The sequence below is a fragment of the Cygnus olor genome, chromosome 2 (assembly GCF_009769625.2).
Source record: "Cygnus olor isolate bCygOlo1 chromosome 2, bCygOlo1.pri.v2, whole genome shotgun sequence".
Classification (NCBI taxonomy): domain Eukaryota; kingdom Metazoa; phylum Chordata; class Aves; order Anseriformes; family Anatidae; genus Cygnus; species Cygnus olor.
The window spans coordinates 138,441,554-138,466,014 of NC_049170.1; the positions used below are offsets into that span (position 1 = coordinate 138,441,554).

The window sequence follows — 24,461 nt, forward strand, 5'->3', positions numbered from 1 at the left end:
TTCCGAGACAAATATATAACAGATGCACAAATGAACCATGGAATGAATGTGCTGCAGACACAGAGCCATCATTACGCTCTTCACAATCAAGTTTTTTCATAAGCTCATGTGGCGTACACCTGTGTTAAGTTAACGGTGCACTTAGGTGCAGTGTGGAAGACTTAATAATTCAAAGTGGAATTTGTTTCTTTGTTCCTTTTGTGCACTTTCTCATATCCTCTCCCCTCATTATTTACTGTGCTCTGTTTGCCTTCTGTTTGTACTTACAATTATTTTGCTAATACTTGATTTGGCTGAGCTTCAAATTCACCAACTAGAAATGTGGAAACTAGTAAGTAGAGCAGGACAGGAATACCACATAAGGATGATTTAAAAAAATAAATAAATAAAAAATAAATCAGCAACCAATCTATATTACCAAAAAAGTCCTCTAAGTTGCAGTGTACCGGGTACCTACTAGAATAACATTTGAAAATTAAGAAATTGGAATATTTATAAGCTGAGAAATAATTTGAACAGTGGTGAAAAGAGCCAGTTGTAGATTTGGGGTTTAACAAATAGCTTGTTTCTATAGCTCTGTTTCATTTGTCAAAATCATACATACTAGCAGTGTTATGTCCCTTCCCATTGAAGTTTTTTAACATATAGATGTGTGCTCTCTCATAGAATTGTTCTACTACTTAGCTGTTCCATTTTCCTCAGAAACGAAGGCATTTCTTTCTCATCCTATTGTGAAGGGGAAGTAGGAATTGGGAAGAAGGCCATCTGGTTTAAATTTAAAATGAAGGTGATGGCAGGGAGAGAAGCATTTGTAGACCTGGAAAAATCTAAGACACTTTTCTCAGTTGAAGATGTACACTAACCAAAAACTGGTCTGCATTTAATTTGGGGATTTAATTAGACTAATCTTGCTTCAGAAACCATCATTGTAGACCAGCAGAGCAACAGCTTACCAAAATATTAAAGTTTTTACTGTAAGATGGTAAATTTCTCACAGTCACAAATCAACTTGCTTTTAAGCATATTGCTATAACTAGTGTGTAGCCAACTTGGCAGTGATTGTGACGGTCATTTGAAACAAACGTTTGTTACACTTGTGCTCAGTAAATAATAGGTCTATGATCAGTAGCATCTGCTAGCTAACTTCTGTATATTGTTGTCCTAAATAAATTTAAAAGACTTAAGGCCTACCTCCATATGACAGTTTACATTCCCTTATTGTTTGCCATGCCTCCTACAAGTTCTGAGGACTCTCAGACTGTCAGTGAAATTTGAAGCATCAAAATAGTCTAAGCAGTAAACTGCGATCTGTGGTTTCGTGTCTTGCTAGAAATATATCTAAGCCTGACTTCTAGTCATGTTATGATATCTATTTCATTTCATTTCTGCCTAACTGTTGGCCAACAAACCAGCAACATTTGCGATCATGTGCTTTTCAACAGAATCCTTTTCAGAACTATTATCTTTATTCTAGAATATCTATATCAATACCTGTTCTTAATCAAGAACTTTAATCACCTGTTCCACATGTGTCAAGAGATTCCTACATAGACAGATATGTAACCATATCATTTAATGACATTAATATAGGTAATTCTAGTTGATGGTAAGAACTGATTGTATAATTACATAGTTCACGTGTCTGGTTCACTTGGGCAATTTATGATGATGTCTGAACCACCACATTTCCATTACTAGATAGAATGAGATTAAGTCTAACACAGGTATACCAATCTGACAAGTAGATGTATCTGAAGAGTTCTGTATAGATACATTCTCTGTGTTTTTTTTTACGTGGCAGTGTGGTTTGGTCTTTTATATTGCAATATAAGTTTGCATAATTTAGTGTGTAGTTTAACTTGCATTGTTTCACAGTTGATAATTTCTTATTCTATGGGCATTGGAAAATTTACCTAAGACCAATAACCTTTTCAATAATTTCTAGATTTCTCCTTGGGGAAATGCAGACATTTAGCATTTCTGTAAGTTATGATAGGTAGAGAGAATTACCAAAATCAATCGTGATGGAAGGGCTGTCCCAGGAATTCGAGCTGTATCCTCTTTTAAGGGCTGAGCACCATCTTAATCTCATTACATTATTTTTTTCCCGATCAGAGGCTCTCAGATGGCATTTTGTGGCAATAGTTTATTTGACCCGACACAGAAGATTCTGGCTATTTGGAATGTGTTGTCATAAGCTATTAGCGGTCCATCCATAATGAGCTTGTACCTCTAGGCTTTGTATTTGGTTAAAGGAAAAAAATAAATACCCAGCTGGAAAACAAACGTCATTATCAAGTTTAATGGCACAAATATTCTTGGCAAGCAAATGTTAATATCTAGATGAAAAGGTACCAACTAGGAACAAGCAGTGAAAGAAGCAGTTCAGAAGGACTGTCACCCCTCAATTTTTAAGGCATTTTAAATATTTTGGACTTTATTTGTTATAAATGAAATGTGCAAATCCTAGACTTTTATGATGTTTGGTAGTTTCATTTTTCATATCTCTGATTTTCTGTCAGTTATGTTGTTGTGTGCAGCAACTATAATTTTTTCACCTTAGGGTTTTAATGCATGAATTCAAGTATTATGGAGGATTCAGGACAGTTATTTGTAAAATGAAGGGCATCCACAGGCATGTTTGAAAAATACTTCTAATAACATTTTTATCTTTGTTCAAATGATTTTGTATAGTTTGGTTAAACAAAAGAAAAGCAATGCCAAATGCGCCAGTTGTCTAACTGGAGATAGATTGAAGAGTCAAATATTTAGACGTATCTTTTCCATGAAATGAAGGAAGAAGCCTGCCTTCAAGATTGGAATAGGTGTGATTTATGATATTTAATGCTTATTGAAGTAACTACCAGAAAGCCAAACTACTGTTGAAGCAGTTTTATGCTACATAATGGATGTAAAGGAAAACATTAGAAGTTTTTGCCTCTCAACAATTTATAATGTGATTTAATCCTTTTTTTTTTTTTTTTTCCTTTTAGCATAAAGCGGCATCAGGAAAGGAGAGCCATTTTAACTCCAATTTTAACAGATTTCACTGTTCGAATAACTGCAGCTCCTGCAATTATTTTTACAAAAATTGATGCTCCAGAAAATTTACACCCAGAGGTTAGTATAAAATGTGAACAGAAATAGCAGAACTCTTAATATGTGGACAATCTTAATATTTTACTGTTTCACTGTTTTAAATCACAGGTGTGGTAAATTTTCAAATACAGACATCACCAACTGCAAAGAAAAAAAAAATCTTAATTGTTAACTGAAGTGTCTTCTCTCTGCTGGAGAAAGAATTTGTGTATGGCATTTAATATTAAAGGCAGCCTGTCCAGAGGTAGATAAGCTTGTTTGCAGTTCAGAAAATTTGAATCCTTAAAAAAATTGTGATGGAAAGATGTTGAAAATAGGTGCTATAGTACAACATTACAAAATGTTGTATTCACAAGCTTCTCATAAAGAAATCTGAAAATGCAATGTATATGCTATCTATAAGAAGCTAGTTGAGCTGTGTTCTTTTAGCCAAGTTTTCAAGCTCACAAATTTCCACAAAGCATCCACTCCCCAGTCATTACTGTGGGTACTTCAAAGTTATTCCAGGTTTAACAATCACTTTTACCAGTCTGTGGGTCAGCTTGTTCATGCTTAGTCTGTGAAGCGTGTTACACACAAAAGGTATTGACTCTCTTTTTGGTATAGTTTATATCTCAAGAATTTAAAACATTTTATATAAGGAAGATGCCAGTAAGTTTCCGTCAGCTCACAAAGCATATTTTTCATAATAGCTACCTCCTGGGTAGAGCAAAACTGATGCAGGAACATAAAGGGTATTAGGTGTGTACTACAACAATGCAATAGATGTGCACAGTTGGAAAGTAACAAATAATGCATATAGAAAGTAAAAATTGAAAACTTCATGTTTTGCGTAAAAGGTCATCACAGATGAAGTGCAGATGTAAAATAACGTTTAAAAAAAAAAAGAAATAGCTTAGGAGGTGGCTAGGATGCTTAGAATTTATTCAGTGAAGAAACCTCTGAGCTTTACTAATCCTTATTTTCAATACATAGTTACATAGAAGCTGAGAATTATTTGCCCAGTACCTGCTATCTAATATTTTCCCTTTTCTCCATAGGAAATTTTGGTGTGTGGTCATTCTTTGGAGGTGAATATGACAACAAATCTGGATTTCTTCCTCAGTGTGGCTCAAGTACAACTTCTTCAGCAGTTGGTACAAGCCAATGTGATTGGACTGGAATCTTCCAGTACCGCCACTGAGGTAGGTTTTTTCCTGGTTTGCAGCTGATTTCTTTTTATAATACCATAGCTCTGAGCAGGTGTTTACATCATCTACAGCGACAAAATTAGAGAGGTAAGTGAAATGCATGTTTTATTATTGTTTGTTTGATCAGTCTTATAACTCATTCTAATATTCTAACAGTAGGAAGGGTCTTATTTTAATAAGAATATTATTCAGTAAATTAGACCGAGGTTATTTTGCAACACCTTATGTAGAAGGAGAATTATCTGATATAAATGATGAAAAAATAAATTTTAAAGTAGTTTTTTAGAGTTGTTTAATTTTTATTGAAGCTTTGGCATCTTCTCATGAATTCGTATTTGTATGCACTAGTTATGTTCTTCATTAAAACCAATAAATTGTAAAATATTCTCTGTGCCTGGTACCCACTACTCACATTAAGTATCTTCACTCAAGATCATAGGATTCAATCCATCTCTGAATCTTCTTGTACTTATTCAGTGAGAGAGATGATGGAACATGAGGGATCATCTTCTGAATAATTAATTTAAAAAATTAATTAAAATTATTATATTTTTTTAATGGAATCCTGTAGTGTTCAGCAGCCATCTCTTGAATTTGACATTCTTGTTTATTTCTGGAAGTCAATACTTCAGCTTGTGTAGAAGACTAGTTATTAACAGTGACAGAATTGTGAGTTTAAATAATTAAACTTCTGGGTCGGTCCAAAAAAAAAAAAAAAAAAAAAAAAAAACCAAGAGAAAAGAAAGTGAGAACTTTGCCCTAAGAAAAACTATCTATTGCTTATCTTCATACCAAAGTGTAGTCAGGTTGACAGCATCTTTTAAAGACAGTAGACGTCAATATGTGACAAGGCACCAACTCCACTGGAATGGCTGTTGGGACCCACTGAGAAATCTTCACAAATAAGAAGAAGAGTTAAGGAGAGAGTTAAAGAGGCAAGACACAATCAACTTGTCCTTTCCAAAAGTCTACCTAAGGGAATAGCTGGAGAAACTATTCCTTTTTCCTGCCCACACAGATTCAGCATGCATGTGAGTCTGGGTGGAAATGGGAAATGATTTAGAGAAGCCAAATTGCTTATGTTCCTCTCTCCTCACCCTGTCAAAACCCCAGAAGTTGTTTATATCCTGCTAATGTAGGTATCACATCATGCTCCCTCCTTTATTCCTTCCCAAGTATACGGTAAATAAAGGGTATTCCATTACCATGTTGAAACATGAGTGATGTAGTAAGGAAATGCAATGTATCTTTCTCTTCCTTGGATACTTTGCAGACGCAGGGTCTCTTTTGGATATGAATATTATAAGTATGTACGGGAATATCTTCAATACTTCATGAAGCACTGTTTTCCCACTGGCAGCGGAATGGATAGAATCAAAAGATTTCAATGGCTGCCAAGAACTTTAATTTTGAGTTGACACTGTGCAGAACTGCTGCACTACTGATGTGGACCATGCAAGCTTAAATGTAATTTACTAAATTATTTCATTAAGCTTTTTGTTGACTACATCCTAAGATACATATTTGTCCTTCATTATTATCTCCCTGGCATTATCGAGGTCTCCTGTAGTGAGTAATGAGAATATTTCTGGCTCAAGGTGGTGGTTCCCTTCTCATTAATAAGTTTTAAAACTGTACCTTGATTCACTGTAGTGAAAATCTTAAATCCAGTATTTTACTTGTTTACTCTTCTGTCCATTTCTTTCTTCACTGTTCTGCGGTCACATGTGCCTATATGAAGCTACCCCATCCTCTAATATATGCATATATATTATTATCTTCATAATGTTTCTTTAGTCAGCAGAGAGAAACATAATACACTGTATGCTGCTGTTTTCATCTCAGTGAACCAAGTGTGGAGCCCACACGTAACTATGTATACTTCACACCTGCTAATTATTTCATTGCAAGAATCAAAACTTAGCTTTGGCTGGGAGACATCTCTGGATGCCATTCTTTTTCTCAAAACAAGACTAAAGTCAGGCTTTTCAATGCATTGTCCAGTTAAATCTTTCTATATCTCCAGAAATTGAGGTTGAATTACGTGTCTGGTAAATTCCCTGTGCTCAACTACCCTCATTCTGGCGAAGTTCTGTGTTTATATCCACTTTGCTTGATGCAGCTATTAATCACTGCCTTTCAGTGTTTCATTTCAGACTAAAGAACAAGTGTGACTTCATCTTCTTCATAACCCTACTTTAGGTAACTGGAAACAGCAATTTGATTTCTCTTCACCATACTCAGCCTTCTCTTCTTCTGTCTAAACACACCCAGCCCTCTCACCTTGTCCTTATATATCCTTTGATACATGCTAACCACCTGCTAACCTTCTTGATGATTCTCCGCCTGCTCAAGTTTGTCAATCTGTTTCTTCTGCTATTGAGCTCAAAGCTAGAGACAGTACTCTAGATGTGAACTCAAAAGTATCTAACAGAAGAGAAGTAATCTCACCTCTGATCTTCTGGCTCTGCTGCCCAATAAGTGGTTATCCTTCATCACTACAGGGTCATGCCACTGTCCCATGTTCAGTTTGTTGTCTAGTAGGACCCTTGAGTTCTTTTCTCTGCTGCTCTGTAACAGTTGGCCTCAAAACTGTATTTGTTGTTTGGGGTTGTTCCATCTCAGGTACAGGACCTTACATTTACCTTTGAACTTTATGAGGTTTCTGTCAAACCGTTCCTCCATTTTGTCAATGTCCCTCTGATTAACAGCCCACCTTTCAGTGTATCAACCACTCCCCTCAATTTGCTGTCATCTGTGGACTTTCCCTGGATATGTTCTGTCTGTATCACTGCTAGGGTCAATAATAAAAACATCAAACATCATAAAACCTTGAGGACAAGTCAATCTGTAACCAGACTTCAGCTAGACTTTGGAACACTGACCATTACTCTCTGATTTTAGTGGTCCTGTTTGGTTTTTACTCACCTTGTAGTCCACCCATTCAGTTAACACTTACCAGTTTGGGTAAGAGCATGCTGTGGAAGACTGTCCAAACTTGCTAAGGTCAAAGCAGATGACAGTCAGTACTCTATCCACAGAACCAATCATCTCGTGATAGAAGGCAATCAGGTTGTGGTCAGGCATGATTTGCATCTGGTATATTTGTGTTGTTTGTTCCTAAACACTTGCTTTCCCTTCTAGTACCTGGAACTGGTTTCTGTAAAAGGTTTGTTTGTTTGTTTGTCTTTCTGTCACCTTCCCAGAGAGTACGATGTAGCTGACTATCTGGTAGTTTCCTGGATCCTTCTCCTTGCTCTTTTTTGAAGCTAGACATGAGAATTACTGTTTCCAGCTGTCAAAGACTCTCCCAAACAGCACAAACTTTCAAAAGAGATAAAGAGAATCTCAGCAGTGGCACTGGCCAGTTCCTCAAACACCTCTTGTGTCCTGTCTCATTTTTTTAAGAGAAAAATTGAGCTGAAGTTATCCAACCTCTAAAGGTTTTCCTACAGTACTACAAATTACCTAGATTGTTATGCAGGTCAGAGTGATACACAGAACCTGGGCTCTGCTTCTCCTGCTTCAGTGTTGTTCTTGCATTTGCATTTAACGCATCCTTATTCAGCAAGGTGATTAATAGAAATAGCTTTAAGGTGTGTTTGGGTTTTTTATTTGTTTTTTCCCAAAAGTGCCTATTAGCTTTCCAGATTTAGAGCTTCTGGTTTGTAGCATGTGAGGATTTTCACCGGTATTTTTATTAAATGCATAAACAAGATTAATAGAATAGTAGAAATCAGCAAAAGAAATTGTATTTAGAATAATAGAATCATAGAATATCCCAAGTTGGAAGAGACCCACAAGGATCATCAAGTCTAACTCCTGGGTCCCCAAAGGACCACCCAAAAATTCTGACCATGTGTCTGAGAGTATTGTCCAAATGCTTCTTGAACTCTGGCAGGCTCAGTGCCATGACCACTGCCTGGGGATCCTGTTCCAGTATTTGACCACCCTCTCATTTTTTTAATTTTCCATAGGAAAGTAAAAAATGAAATGGAGAAAGCAAGAAAGCTTGCAGTTCCAAATAGGATTGTATGAAAGCTGTCTTCCAAACCTGCCACAAGGTAACATGGCAGTGATTATTTTGTAGTTGAAATGTATAGAATATTTTAATTCTAGAGAATACGTTATTATGTTTTTTTTTAATAATGCAGGTTTGGTATTTGTACATGAATTTACATTACTGAACTATTTGCATTAAGCATTTGTTCAGTTGTTTTCAAGGGTATTAAGAACCTATGCCCATTCAGTGCATCTCTTTGGGGACTCATGAATAAATGAGCAACCGCACATGCAAAAGTATGTGAACATTGCCCACCAGAATTTCTGAAAAGGAAAGGGGAAAAAGCAGTGCCTTGAATTTCTTGAGATAGCTGACTATAAAAGAAGTCAGAGTTTTACTGAATGTACTTCTATCTGCTAAAATAATGAAAAGACTGAGATACATACCTGTCAAAAATTTTGTTGAGTATCTGTCAAAAACTGAACTTCAGTACTGAAAAGTGAACTGTAACAGGAACTGTAGGATTCAAGAGATGCCTAAAACTGTGAATAGAACAAGAATGGTAAATTCTTCACTGTTTTAATTCACTGATACCACTTTAAAAACACTGCAGGGAAAATAGTGAAAGACCTCCTAGAAATACTTTTGAATTTATACCGATCTGACCATGGCCAATGAATGTTGCAAAAATTCTTGTACCCTAAGGTGTCCAGCAGACTGAAAATTCTGCATTGCTAGTAAGGATTTTGCTTTAATTTATTTTTGTTTTTAAGAAAAAACAATCCAGCGTATAGAATACACAGTATCTAGTGACAAGGTTTAGAGAACTTTGAGGTCTGAATGGACTTTTGAGCACCAGGCTGGGGAGACAAACCGAAGTTAGATTGGAACTCACATTAGGAATGAGATTTTGTATGACACTGACTTAAGGCAATGACTGTCTGCTTGGCTTTCCTTTAGGCACACCCATTATTACTAATTAAAATAATAATCTAGATTGTGCATTTTTCCTTCAGGGAAGCTGTTCAACCCCATTTAAAGATGCTGTGTTTAGCATGTTTTCAGGAAGCCATTTTTAGAGTATGAGGTCTTCTTTAAAGCAAAAGTCAGAAGAAGAGATAGCGTTGTATTATTAGATATGTCTAATTTTATTTGTATCCTGATACTATCTGTTTAAACACAGTTATGCATATATGGATAGTTATGGTTGAGTTGCTTTTAATCTTAAGGTAGGATAGAATCATGGAATAAATTAGGCTGGGCAGGACCTCTGGAGTTGATATATACAGTCAAGGTCTGTAGTTCCCTGAGTCTTCCTATTTTCCTTTTGTAAAATTGGAGGTTATGTTTTTCCTCTTCCAGTCAGTGGGAACTTCACTGGACTGCCATGACTTCTCAGATAAATATGATGGACATATCACCATCTTCCATGAATGAATACCCTCTGAGCTCATTCAACAAGTTTTTTTTATCAGTCTGGTTGTTCACCCATCCAGACCATAATGTCCTAACTTGGATGCAAGATACATTGTGTTAAAAGTGTTAAAGGCCTTGTCAGAGTTGAGGTACATGAAATGTCCTGGTCTACCCTTGTCCACATATCCGTCTGTTTAATCACAGAAGGCAATTGGGTGATCTGTTAGATACCTGCTTTGTGGATTCTGAGGCAGGGCTAAGCATGTCAGACAGAAGCTCATTAAACTTAGCTTTATTTATCTTTTTTGATTCTTAGCAATGCTTTGCATTTTCCCAGAGCCAGTAGTTTCTCCAAATGGAGGTAAACGTCCAAGTAAAAGCTATGGATATATAAGGATTGTCTCTTGTGCTGCTTCTTTCACCTCTAGGCCTCCCTTACTGATTCTTTCTCCAGCAAGGTGAGCACCCAAGGATGCCAGCTATGTGGGCTGTTGACAGCTCTTCCAGCAAGCAGCCATTTGCAACTAACCAATATTGCAAGAAAGACAACAAAAGTATTTGGGAATTCTGGGGCACTGATTTATTGGGAGGCAGAGGATGGAACTTAAGAGTCAAATGCATATACCTTGGCTGTAAGATGACAAAGTGAAAGTTTTGGAGCTGTGAATCCACAAATATTTGAGAAGTGCAAACATCAAGGCTGAAATAGAATCATCTGGAGCTTTAGAAAGAATTATAGAGATATGGAAGGAGTTATATAGTTAAGTGAAATGAAACACTGAAGTTTGAATGTTGGAAAAAATCTCCTTTGGTGTAGAAAGAACACTGCCACAGGATGTGACAAGATTTTCAGCTCAGGTCATTTCAGTGATTTTTCATATATTCATTCATTCAGCCCCAATAAATTTCTAGTTTTGTGGGTTTGGGTTTAATGAATTTCATTCGTCTGCCCTGGGTTTCAAAAACTATGCCACACTTAGTTCAAATGGGAAAAATTAGTGAATTGCGTTCTCTGAAGACTAAAAATCATTAAGCAGCTAAATCCTTTTTTATTAGATAAAGAGGAACGTCAGCATATTAATGCCTGGGGCATGTGGATTTACCAACAGTAATTAGTTTTGTTATTCATTAATATCAAGCAATCATCATATTAAATCTCCTTTAAAAACAACCATATATAAAGAATAACACATGTCTATTTTTTGAAACCAGTGTTTTCAAGCAAATTAAATATTTATACTTTTTAACAAAATAAAAAACATATTTTAAGGGGGCAGGGATGAACCACATCATTAAGCAAACCAGAGATGGGGGTGATCTTTGATCTATGTATGTATTCTGCCCAGTATCCCACAGGAAAACAAAAACAAAAACAAACAAACAAAAAAATCCTTTAAGTCATAAAGCTCTAATGTAACATTCTTTTCTTCTTTCTTCTTTCTTTCTTCTTGGTCTCCTACAGTCTGCTCTCTTTCAGGAATCCATACACAAGTGTCTTGACTTCCAGTAGTCTTGACCCACTTTTGATATTCATTTGCAGATCACCAGTCTTTCGTTACGTATATTTCTTCTGGTTTAGAAATTAAGTGATGAAAGCAAGGATAAATACAGTTTTGTGTTTTCTGACAATATTTGACTTATGTTGTTTCTCACACAGGAAGAAAAATTCTTCCGAATATGGTAATACCTTCTGTAGATTTACTTCTGAGCTTAGGCTACAGTGAAAAAACATGTGTGAACATTTTCTTTGGTCCTTACTGGTTTCATTTGCAGATTTGTTCTTATTCAAAGAGTGTTTTTTGTTTGCTTGCTTGCTTGCTTGCTTTCTTGTATCATCCTTTGGAAGGGATAACATACTTATTCCTTTTGCACTGTATTAGTCACTGGTTTTTTGGTTGTTTTATTTTGTTAATTCTAGAAAGCACCATTACAGTTTTCTAACTCTGTCTTCCTGTTTTTGTAAGTACCCTAAAATTTTACAAGTACTTCCTTTATCATGTTCATCAATACTGTTTGAACTTCCTGCACAGAATTTAGAAACAAGCTAATAGAAAAATTTCAGGCCCATTAACAGATGAATATGATTGAAATGACTATGTAAATATAATTAATATGAGGTACATCATATAGAACTGATATAGTAATGGCCGTTGTGGGTTAAACTGAGGCTCATTGAGCCCTATGTTAGCTAATGCCTTGGAAAGAATAGAAGAACAGTTGCGTTAATTATGCATCCTATAATATTCTCTGAGTAATTTGCAGCTCAGGCACTTGCAGAGGTAGTGGTGATGTCTTTGTAATTGATAGTCTTCAGAGTTGTGTTTTTTTTTTTACTCATGGATTTGCCCAGTTACCTTTGAAACTCTTGAAAAAATTAATCACCTGTAATAAACTGTAGCAAAGAGCTCCCCCCAACCCCCTTTTTTTTCTTTCCGATTATCACGCATCAAGTTTTTATCTTAGGAAAACAAACAAATTACCAATTGATAACGACCTCTGTCTTGGTAGAAATCAAAGAGCATAGAATTACTTTTGAAAAGGGAATCTACTGCTGGTATGTTACTCCTTGGTCCCTCAGGTCTCAGCTGTGAAAGAACTTCAGAGAACCAGCAGGTTTCTCAAAGCCCCTTCTCTCAATTGCACCTAACTGGGGCTCATGTCCAGAGAGCTTTCTCTTGCATATTTAACCTGTATGATTGGAAAGAAAGCAATCTTTTAATGGCTGATGCAGAAGGAGTTGAAGAGCTTGTTTGTTCTTCCTTTTTAAAGGAAAAAAAAAAAGGGGAGTATCCTTTAGGCAAGCAAGTTTAGCATTTACAAATTTGGTAACTCAGTGTCAGAACAGTGACATTCCTGATGACTTTGGAGTTTCAGCTGAATTGTCACTATTATATAAGTAATGTTTCAGTTGCCTTTTTTGTGCGTGTAAATGAGGACATACCTAGGAAAGAGATGGAATGTAGCTTTTCAAGGAACTGGATTTAAGCAGATTGAAAACAGGTGGCTATCCACATTGTATTATAATTTTGGCACATCGCTCATTAAGAAAACCTATGCAACTGAAATTAATTCACACCCAACAGATGTTTGTACCATAAAGGGATATGACCTGCTTGACACCAGTTACTGGAAGGAAAACATTTTTCTCTTGATGTTTTGCATTAGGTACATATTACACGTGTCTCACATGCTGAAAATAGGACTGATTTTCTTACATAAATTTTACGTAAATGCACATTCATTCCTGCTGCTTAGTCAATATTGTTAATGTTTTATAGGGAAACGCAGGGGTCTCCAAGAGTGTGTGGGTTCATGTGGCAGTGGATGTTGCATTCAAAACCAAATACATTTCTGTTTCTAAGTCGATTTGAAAAATCTTAAGCTATATAATAAAATTTTGTCTAAATTTTCCAGTAATCAAAATCCAGCAATAATCTAATGAAATGCTACTAATTTATCTTTTTAAAATATCACGGTTATAGTAAACATTTTCTTGGATCCCTGCCTTTAGCCCATGACTATATGCACATGTATGAACATTAAGTGTAAAATTTCACACAATAAGTTATAATCTATTATCATAATCTATACTTGATTATGATAAACTAATGGATAAGTTATTAAACCATCAAGTAATGAAGACCAGAAATACAGTGAGCTTACAGTTACAGAATCCCAGATTAGTTGGAGTTGGAAGGGACCTCTGGAGATCATTTGGTCCAATCTCCCTGTCAATCAATGTCACCTAGAACACATTGCCCAGGATGGCATCCAGGCAGGTTTTGAATATCTCCAGAAAAAAAGACTCCACAACCTCTCTGGACAACCTATTCCAGTGCTCTGTTGCCCTCACAGTAAAGTGTTTTCTCATGATCAGCTGGAACTTCCTGTGTTTCCCTTTGTGCCCATTGCCTCTTGTGTTGCTGGGCACCACTGTAAAGAGTCTGGCCCCATCTTCTGGACACCCTCCCTTCAGAATGCTATACACATTGATAAAATCCCCTCTCAGTCTTCTCTTCTCAAGGCTAATCAGGCCCAGCTCTCTCAGCCTCTTCCCATATGACAGATGCTCCAGTCCCCTGATCATCTTAGTAGTCTTCTGCTGGACTCGCTCCGGTAACTCCATGTCCCTCTCATACTATAGAGACCAGAACTGGACACAGTTGCCTGTTCTGATGTGTTCATAGACATCTGACCTTTAGAGTGCAGCGGTTATTTTTCAGGTTTTTAGACAAATGCGAAATTTCATTTTGTGCATTTCCTCCCCCAGCCAGCTGTGGCAGCACAATGGTCTAAATCTGAGTTTTAAATAAAATTAAGAATATTAGGTTCAAGACATGGAAAAGCAGTAATCCACTTAGCATTCAGTCCAACACAAAAAACTCATGTAAGCAGCTCATTTTTTATCAAAATAAAAAACTTACAGCAATGTCATTACGTGTCTGGCTGTGAACATTGTTGTTCATTTTCTGAAGGGAAGGGAATGAGTGCAACGATTGCCTTTTTCCTGTTTTGGTGTTGACTCGTAGCAAATCATTCCTATTACTGTAGGAATCAGCAGTATTACAACAGATACATTTTCAGCATAGTTTCATTCTGGATTTCTCTCTAGATATGAAGTGACTATGCGTTAATCTATGGTGATATATGCTAACTAACATACAACGTGTGCCTTGTACATGTTTTAAGTACTTTACAATCTTCTGTGAGAATCGGTATATATCTATAATTTAGAGTATTTATTTAGAGTATGCCTTTACTTATTAACAGGTATTTTTATAATATACTCTCAGTGTTTGAAAAGGCAACCGGAAGCTACTGGTAGATTATTTGAGGATTATTTTACTCTTGATAAAATGCACCCATACTGTGAATAAATGAGAAAATACTGCATTACCATTCTAATTAGGACAATTATACTCTAGTAATGTATATTGTTATATTAATCTTTCTAATCCAGGTCTTCTGGCACAAAAAAGACCTATATATTCAGTTTCTCCCCTTAAAAAACATGCAAACAGAAAATTACAAGTCTTCCTGTGTGTAATAACTTTATGTTCATACCAATAACTTCAGAAACCTGAAAAAATTAGGCCTTGATTTATAAAAGCTTTCTTTCTCTGGAAGTAGAGCAGAAGTCACATCCTGAAATTATTTTTGATTACAACCAGCAAATCTTTCCTAACATAGATGACCACCATACTGTTTTTTCTTCTCTGCAAAAACATGGGTGTTACTACACATCTGCTAGAGAGGATCTCTCGGATTTCTTCTCTCTCTCTGTTTTTACAGTTTATAAAATGGGAATATTGACCTTGAAATTAGGCCAGTATTAAAATATTTCAAAGTTTTTACTTTTATTTGCTTTTGTTATTCTTAAAAATCTGTTCTAATAAGTTTTTCAAGGTAGTCTTGAAAGCTGAATTTGTAATTTTGCTCTTCAGGCTTAAAACAGAAGATCTCTCCTAGTTGCTTCTTATCACTGGTTTATCTAACAAAGCTAGACAACAGTTTAATACATTTTGATTTGACAGTATTCAGAAGTTTAATATTTGCTTTTTGCAAAGACATCTGAATAGTTATAACAGTATAATTGATGAAAGATTGCAAAGAACATTTAATACTGTTAATATGCTGGAAACTAACTCTATCACGGTCATCTGAGAAAGTATTTAGAAGAGTGTAGGTTCTTTGCTGCCAGCTTCTCTCAATAAAATATACCTTAATGATAATATATGATAATATCTTTTATATTATGCCTGAATTTTCCTTTAAATAATTCAGAACGATCAGAATATGGATCTCAAAACCTACAGATGTACTTCAATCTGGTAAACTGCAGTTACTCAGCATACCGTAACTACTACTACTAAATGTGAATTTGACTCCCTGATTCTACTGACATGAAAAAAAATTGTTTAGTAGGGCTAGAGACATTATACTGATGTTTGTTAGTTTTTATCAAAACATTACAATTAAAAAGAGAATTCTGAAACTGTGTTTTGAACACGGTATGATCAAAATGTAGTTGTAATTGATTAGCTCTACTAGTGAAACAGAAGAGTTGACGTTGCTGTAATTCTGGAATATTTTATTATTACTACATAAGCAGCATTGTTTTAAATAATAAGGATTTTTAGAATCCTGTTTAGTGTACTGATCAGCCTACTATGATCTTCTTAAGTGTCAAGGGCTGTTCTTAACTGTCTCCTTTCAACAGTTTAACATTGCAGGTTAGAATTATATTAAATCATTGCAGGTGCCTCATCAATAAATTATCAATAAATTAAATAACTTAAGCCAATCCACTTGCTGTTATTTTTTCCCAAGCATGAAAATATAGTTTAATACTGTTTTATCAATCATAATGCATTTGATTTCGTTAAGGGATTAACCTATTCATCAGTATACATGGGTTTTGTTGGAGGCCTTGGGTGTACTTTGATGGATTAATATCGATACTGGATTTCTTCCATTTTAATCACTAATTAAGGTAGAAATAACCACTGGAACTTTTACTGATTTATGAATTTAACAAACTCTAATGAACTGGTAGATTGCCAAAATCAAGTTTACAGTATTAATTGGAAAATAGATAGGGGTGCAATTTCAGGCAAGTAAGCCCTGTGAAAGAGACATGTAATCAGCATTAAAGCTGAAAGAAACTGAATTAAAACTGATTTGGACAAATAAAGAGGATGTCCTTTGGAAAGCTGTATTAACAATGGAAGCAGCCTGGCAGGTGTACTAGCTTTTCTACCTTTTTTTTTTTTCCTGATACACAGTTGTATAGAATCCTTGACTGAGGTGACAATGGAAATCACCATAACTAGAATTAACTCAGACTATAAGACCTCCTTCAATTAACTCATCTTTGAGGGATTTTAAAATGTTCTAAATGTTCTAAAATGTCCTAAAAAGTTATTTTCTAAAAGTAATAAATCACTGATAGAGAATCCATTGTCATCATTCTTAATCTTTTCCAATAATTAATTATTCACCTCTTTAAAATGTGCATCTTATTTCTTGTTTAAATATGATAATCTATTACTCTATAAGATGAATAATTGCTGTTAATGCCCAAGTATCAGAAAATAGGTGACAGTCTGTGTTATCTCTTTTCCCTTTTGTCTGGAAACCACATTTGAAATAGCTAACTATATTTAAAGCTGGAAGAATAAAGAGAAAATACGCTGAATATATACTGGCTTTGATTATCATTGGAAAAATGTTTTTCATCTGTATCGAAGAATGAGGGAAAAATGCAGGGGAAAAACGGCATTTAAGCTGTGAAAAAAAACTTACTCTTTTCCAAATATTTGACTAGATCAAATCCTGAAGATTTTTGAGCAACTATAAGCATCATTAATCTTAGTTAGGAAACTTGATTTCACTGGAAGTTCTTGGTAAATAGAAGGATTAAGCATGCCTCAAAAATAAAATGCATTGTGGTGCTCTGTTTTATGCTTTGTTTACGTAAATATAGGCAGTCGTCAAATAGCGACTCTGAGTTTAAACTTTAAAGGTGTGATTTCCAAACGGACTGTATTTGGTGGTTTATAGTGCAACGTTGTAAAGAGCACTGTAGACAAAAATAATAAAGTAGTGATGATTTATGTGTAAATTTTTTTTTTTTTTAAGTATTTTAATATTCTGTAAAGAATTTCATGCCTGGTCTCCAGTGTTGTGTTTTTACTTATTTGTAAGCCCTAGCTTTATACTCTTTTATAAATTCATCTTTGATGTACAGTAGACCTATTGTACTGACTTATTCATAGAGTATAGTGTATTATTGCAAAGAATATTGCTTTGATCTCCTTGACAGTTTTAAAGTATGGACACATATGTGGTGTATGATAAATTACCTGAGGAGTAAAGAACGTTGCTGCCTTTACATAATTATTCACTTTTTTAGAATTAATATATGCCAAATTCTTACAAGAAGAAGATATAATACCTCCACGTGGAGAACAGAAACAGAAGTGCTAGGAAAAGAAATACAAATATAAGAGTGACTTGTAGTTAATGTAATATTTGTACAGTGATGCACCTAAGGTAATAGGTGCAATATTAATAAAAGGACTGTATTTCATCATGAGGGAATTATTAACAGTTTCTTATATATTCTTGATAGTTTAATATTCTGGTTAATGTCTCTTAATATAAATGGTAACTGCTTTTACTGCTGAGTAATAGAACAGGTGAGATCTCAAGGAGTTTATTTCTTAGTCTGGCAAATCCATTTCCTGCTGTCCATCACTTACCACCTGGAGATTTTTGGCAAGAGAGCATCTTATTGTCGTGCTAGCATTTAGAAGTAGAAAATACAAGGACTTCTCTTTGAAAAAGAAATTAAATACAAACCAACACTCATCTTGGTCTGCTTCTGTATAGGCATGCATGGATAGCATATCTTACGGCAAGTCAGTGTATCTTATATTCCTGAATTAAACATGATCATTGAGGTCATTACAAACTATTTTTTACACAAACTACTCCTCTGTAAGCTTCAAAGTAAGGCTAGATTTCTGGAAAAATATTAATTTCTCCACAAATAATGATTTTGCTTAAACTTACTTACCTTAAAGAGTGTTCCTAATTAACTATATACATTGGAGGTAATTATGAATACAAAATTTCGTACCTTCCCTGAAGAACATAAAAGGTATCTTCAAATGCTTACTTTGTCTTCACAATATTTTTATGAGGGTTATGGCTCTAGGAGAGAAAACAATTATACTATTGAACACAAGATGCTTACATATTAACTATAAGGGAAATTAAGAATCTAAAGTCTTTTGCAGAGGATGTCATCTAAATTTTTCACCCAGTCTTTGTCTTCTACCAGCATATTCTCCCTGTTCCCTCTCTCCCTGTTTGCCAGGTTGCATAGTCTTGTTTGTTTATTTTCTGCTTGCCTGCTTCAGTAGGCTACAAGCCTATACCTATCCCACAGTATCTGAAAATCAAACAGGTAGTTGATATAGTAATAAAAACCAGCATAAGCTATTTCTTGAAAGAACCATAGCCAGATTCGTCATCTTTTCCATCCATCTTTCTTTTCATATTCACAAGTTTTTAATTGCAGTGGTGAATGTAGCACTCAACAATCAACTGTTGCAAATATGGAAATATTTGCACACAGAAGAAGTAGAGTCCAAAAAATTGTCTGTTTTGGAGCCCTCTCAGACAGACCTCTTGTGTTCCACTATTTCTGCCATTAAAGCCTTAGCAATGAAAAAAGCTTCCAAAATTCTTCAACATATTTGCTGTTAGTGTAGCTATGTCTTGTTAGCAATTAGAATATCGTAGATCCCACACAAACTTGTTTAAAAAACAAGAAGAAAACTTCTTGTTCAACTTGAGGAGAAACCATATTTAACTATTGAGATGGTGAAGGATAGACTCTAGTGTACGGGTGAAGTGGTCATACAAAGAATGACCTGGGACTGAAATGTCTGCTTGGATTTTTTATTCATAACAGATCATATCCCAGGCATAATTTGCATTCAAAACCAATACGCCATGGACACAAGTTGTCATTGATCTGGGGGCAGTGCTGAGCAAAAAGGGTGGGAAGCTGGTGTGGACAGATCGTTGTTTTCTTTCAAAAATTCAAGGCATGACCTGCTGATGTTTTTGCTTTTATGATACCTGCTTCTGGTATCTGTTTAACTTTTGAGCACTCTGTCTGAGGTACCCAAGCACTGGCCTCAGCAGCGTTCATCAGCCTGCCAGATGATATTTTGCCTCTAGACCTGGCTCTTGGCCAATCACTCTGAGCAAACCCCACCAGCAGATGTGACATGTTCCATAAGGCTCACCCCCACACTCCGATAAATTGCAAAGACAACCCACCAGCTTCCTGAATAAATGATATTAATATGAGGGGGGAGGGAAAGGGGGAGAAGTGTGGCTCTTACATGGCTCAGATACTGAATCGAAATCACCAGATGCTTCAGTGAGTGATAGGCAACGTACTAATTACAGCAAACTAATTAACTGAGGTCTCCAAGAAGGGGAAGGCACAGAAAAATCACCTGGAGCAGCCAGTTTCTTTCTCTCCTAGTTGAATCAAACTCTGTACTGATTGATCGTTAGAGACAATGCAGTAATATCTGCAGAAGATATAAATCATCCGCTGTCATTGCAGATTAGGCTTAAGAAAGCATTTCTGATAAATTATGATATGCTGTAATATGCTGGGTCAGGAAGTCTGGGAGAGTATCCTGAAGAAGTATTTCTCTACACTTGCTTTTCTTATACTTCTTTTCCCTATGCATCCACATATGGCAGCTGTCAGGGAGAACAGGAGGCTAGAAGGACCTTTGGCCCCAGTGGGGCCATTCCTATGTTCCCTTGTAGTTAATTTCTGTTTATGGCTCTCTCATCAACTTTCTGTTGTTGCTGTAACTTCACTGTACCATAAAGCACATGATCAGCAGGAGGTTTGTACAAAATTGCAATTGACAATTGCATCTCACATAAAAGTTGAAGGAATAATAGCTAATGGAGTTTATAGCAGTCTTTCTTGCCTATTGTACTTCAACAGAGCAAGTTCTCTTGAGTAAAGATCAATTTAATGAAACTTTACTTGAGGTTATCAATGCGTTACTGATGTGAAGAATAAATAAAAATCAAATAGTATCTTTTTTGTTGGTGTTGAAAACAAACATAATTTTGTTTTCCATTTGTATTTTGTTTAAAAATAATAACAATCAGAAAACTGGTAAAACAAGTTCCAGATAATACTACTTAAGAAGCCAGACAGCCAAAGTGTGAAATGGCAGATGCACATGTTGCACAGATGTTGTGTTGACTGGTTAGTGTCCTTATGGAAAGCTTGTGTAATTGGAAGTATTTTTAGTATGTTGAAACTTTGAGAAGTTGGCATCCTCGTTTACAAGCTTCTTTTGAAGAATCTGTTTATCTTTTGCCTTTTGATTCCTGAAGTCTAAGGTAATCAGTGTTAGAGAGCCAAAACAGCCTTAGTTTCTGTATATTGTATAGATCAGACGAATTTAGGTATGTCTTGATAGTCACAAGTGTGTTGGCACATAAAAAAGGTAATGTTGAGTGAAGATAGCTTCCTGAGGGGTTTATAGTCTTTTTTCATTATACATTTGAAAATTGTTGCAATGACTAGAACCAGAGCAAACTTTGTGTATGGTAACAGTAACATCCCAGAAACAGTAGGTATTGAAACGTGAAGCCATAAAAAACTTCTCAGATAGTTTTGTCTTTTTCATAGTTTGCACATTATTTATCAGATCTTGTATACCTGCTCAGTTTTGCTCCATGTGTTAAGTTTTCAGTGCTCATTTCAGGGAAAGGGAGATCATGCAGCATGTAACCCTATATCTTTGATATGCTGAGGCAGTCCCCAGTATCAATACAGACTGGGTGGTGCACTGATTTAGAGGAGACTTGCAGAGAAGGACCTGGGGATACCAATGGATGAAAAACTGGATGTGAGCCAGCAATGTGTATGTGCAGCCCTGAAAGCTAGTCATATCCTGGGCTGCATCAAAAGCAGTGTGGCCAGCAGGGTGAGCAAGGTGATTTTCCTCCTCTACTCTGCCTTCATGGGACCCAGCCTGGAGCACTGCATCCAGTTCTGGGGTCCCCAGCACACGAGAGACATGGACCTATTAGAGCAGGTCTAGAGGAGAGCCACAAAAATGATCAGAGGGCTGGAGCAACTCTCCTATGAAGAAAGATTGAGAGTTGAGGGCGATCAACCTGGAGAAGAGAAGGCTCTCGGGAGACCTTATAGAGGCCTTTCAATATATTAAGTGGGCTTATAAGTAAGGTGGAGAAAGACTATCTACCAGGGCCTGTAGTGACAGGACCAGGGGGCAGCGGTTCTAAACGGAAAAAAGGTAGGCATAGATTGGATGTACAGAAGAAATTTTTTATGGTGAGGGTGGTGAGGCACTGAAACAGGTTTCCCAGAGAAGTCGTGGATGCCCCATCCCTGGAAGTGTTCAAAGTTAGGCTGGACATGGTTGTGACCAGCCTGATCTAGTGGAATGATCTTTTCAATGATTCTATGCTTCTATGAGATGCTTTTTTGGTTGGTTACGGTAACTGGAGAATCACAAGTTTATTGCAGCTCGTTAATATGTTTAATTGATAATAAAGTTGTTGGCGATGATCTCATTACTTGGGATGTGGGACTGCATTTTTGCATGAATAATTTCAAAATGGTGATACTTATTTAATGTAGCTTTTCTTTTTTTTTCTTTTCACTATAAAAGTTATAGTTCGGTTACAAAGTGTGAAGTTTAAGATAACAGCTGTAGGAAACAAGGTAAAGAGAAAGTTACAAAATTTGGATTATTTAGATTTGAAGCGGTTTGATGGAGGTTCTCAAACAGTTTGCCATGAGTTAGCTTAAAATTTAAGCTTGATGATTCTCCCTATGTTTATTTTGTGGGTTTGGAAATAATGCAATATTCCCAGAAAATCATTTTCTCAGATAAGAAGGATTGCAGAAGGTTGTAGATCCTAAGCATGTACCACAAGTAGATATCCAAATTAACACCAGTGACATAAATTGGAGCTAAGAGATGTGTTAACACTTCCTTTCATGTGTAGTGAGGTCACTTCCACATGGTTATAAATCCAGATTGTGCCATGTACACCCCACAAGAATTTAGGAAAGAGAATCACTTCCATAACCTAAAGGGCCACAAAGTTTTGATAAGGAGGAATGGCATTTCATATCAAACTCAAACAGAGCATTGTTCTTAGAATGTGAAAAAGGAGAACTAGGAGACACGAAAATCCGTTTTACTTAAAATATATCTTATCTTTAGCTTGCATCCTAAAATTACTAGAAAAAAAAGCAATGTTGAATTGTTCCAAAATAATTCTTGCAACCAAAATGGCTGTATTGAAGAGATCTTCACTTATGCTCAGATTCTGCAAAAAATAAAATTTAAGAGAAAAACATGTTTTGTGTTCTCTCTTTGAAATCTGAAACTAAGAAAATTTTTATTTTACAATGAAGTATCTGTTTAACAAGCATTCTAACAGGTGTAATTCAGAAAGATAAATAAATACATGGAAAAAGATAGAAATTAAATGTACAAAGTCAAGAATTGTTAGTATAGTAAAACCAAACTTGAAATTGTGGATTCAAAATTTATTTATTTTCTGCTAGGAAAAAAACTGTTTTTTTCTGACTGTTTTTGAAGTCCACAAACATACAAATTCATGGGAAAAAATGGTATGTTGTAACCCATAACATTTTAAACACTGAATGATTCAGGACCAGTTTCTCAAACAATTTTCTTAATGTTTTGTGTGACTGCGTAAGGTGCTAAGATGTTCATGCATACCAAGATCTCACATAAAATATAGCTGGTGGTGAGATTTACCCAAAACAAAAATCTGCAAATAAGTTTATGAATAATAGGCATGCTTCCAGATCTTCCTTGTATCCAAGGAAGCATCAAAAGCACTCCAAAGCATCAAAAATGCTTCAAAATCAAAAGGGATTTCATAGTATTAATGAAATGAAAAATACAAGTATTTCTTCAGAATACTAAGAAGCTTCTTATCAATAGCATTTAAAGACTTCCTACTTTTTTTTTTTTTGCCTTAGTCTATGTTACTTGACTACGTGAACCATACCCTGTTGTCTCTGCTCTACGGATTATATTTCTTTTGTCTCATGCTACCCTTAACAGGGTAGTTTAAAAAAGAGAAATGTTCTGTCCAGTCTCTTTATTAGATAGCCTGCCTAGCAATATTTTGAACATAACTTGTGGATATTATTTTTATTATCAGTAACTGAAATATTATTGTACTTTCTTATCAAAATAAAGATGTTTTTAATAACTAAATGGTATGTGAAGTTAACTTAAAACTTTGCTGTTCCAGATCATTTAATGTATTAACCAAAAAATCTGTACTATTCCTTACAGAGTTGATAAAAATATTGCTATGAAATAGGTCCAAAATTCAAACTGTTCCTTAAATTACAGAACATGTGGAAAAACCCTCATTGGTTAACTTTGTTGCTTTGTTGTTTAAAAAAAAAAAAAATGTGTATTATGATAGTTCTGCCATAAATCACAAATACAGTTGACAATAGCAGGTCAAGGGAGGTGAATCTCAAAATGTCAAAAAAGAGTGGACAACATGGGCTCAAAATCACCACAAGCAGAATGTGAGAGAGCATGTGCTTGGACTTTCTCACACTATGGCCAGTGAATGTGTCATGGTGATGATTTGCTTAATCGTCTGATGAAGAAACGAAAATTTGAGTGTTAGGTCATACGAAGTATGACTGAGGGCTCTGCATTCTTTGATCCTTACTAACCTTCTCCTTTGAGTCATCTAATGCTGATATACAGGAGGGTTTGACTCTGTGACAACATTACCTTTAGACACCGCCAGTTACAGTTTTTTCCCTGTATGGAACATCACCTGCTTGTTAGTATGGAAAACTTGATTCTTGACATTAATTATAAACACATGGACTCTCTTAATTCTCTTGATTTTAAAGTGAAATAATGGTGGTTGTGTTTTTTGTTTGTTTGTTTGTTTGTTTTTGTTTTTGTTTTTTCTTAAAGGGAAAGCTGAGGGATAAAAAGCGAAAGGATAGTGGAAGCCAGTAGAGAGCTAATTAAAGTAATTCTCAGTGGACAGTGAGCAGTCTCAAGTTTTGAACTTCTTTGAGAACTTCGAACTTTCCTTTGAGAGAAGGATCCTCACTTTTCCCTGACATTCCTTCATGAGAA

The 24,461-nt window shown here is 35.6% G+C and overlaps 1 protein-coding gene across 6 annotated transcripts in view; it reads left to right on the forward strand.

Moving 5' to 3' along the window:
- The window catches only part of VPS13B (vacuolar protein sorting 13 homolog B), a 473,584-nt gene that overhangs the window by 310,413 nt on the left and 138,710 nt on the right, over nt 1-24,461 (forward strand). For all 6 annotated transcript variants that reach the window (XM_040548605.1, XM_040548603.1, XM_040548600.1 and 3 more), the window contains exons 32-33: nt 2,994-3,120; nt 4,140-4,283. In XM_040548605.1, the coding sequence (XP_040404539.1) occupies nt 2,994-3,120; nt 4,140-4,283 (271 nt within the window). The remainder of the gene's footprint in view (nt 1-2,993; nt 3,121-4,139; nt 4,284-24,461) is intronic.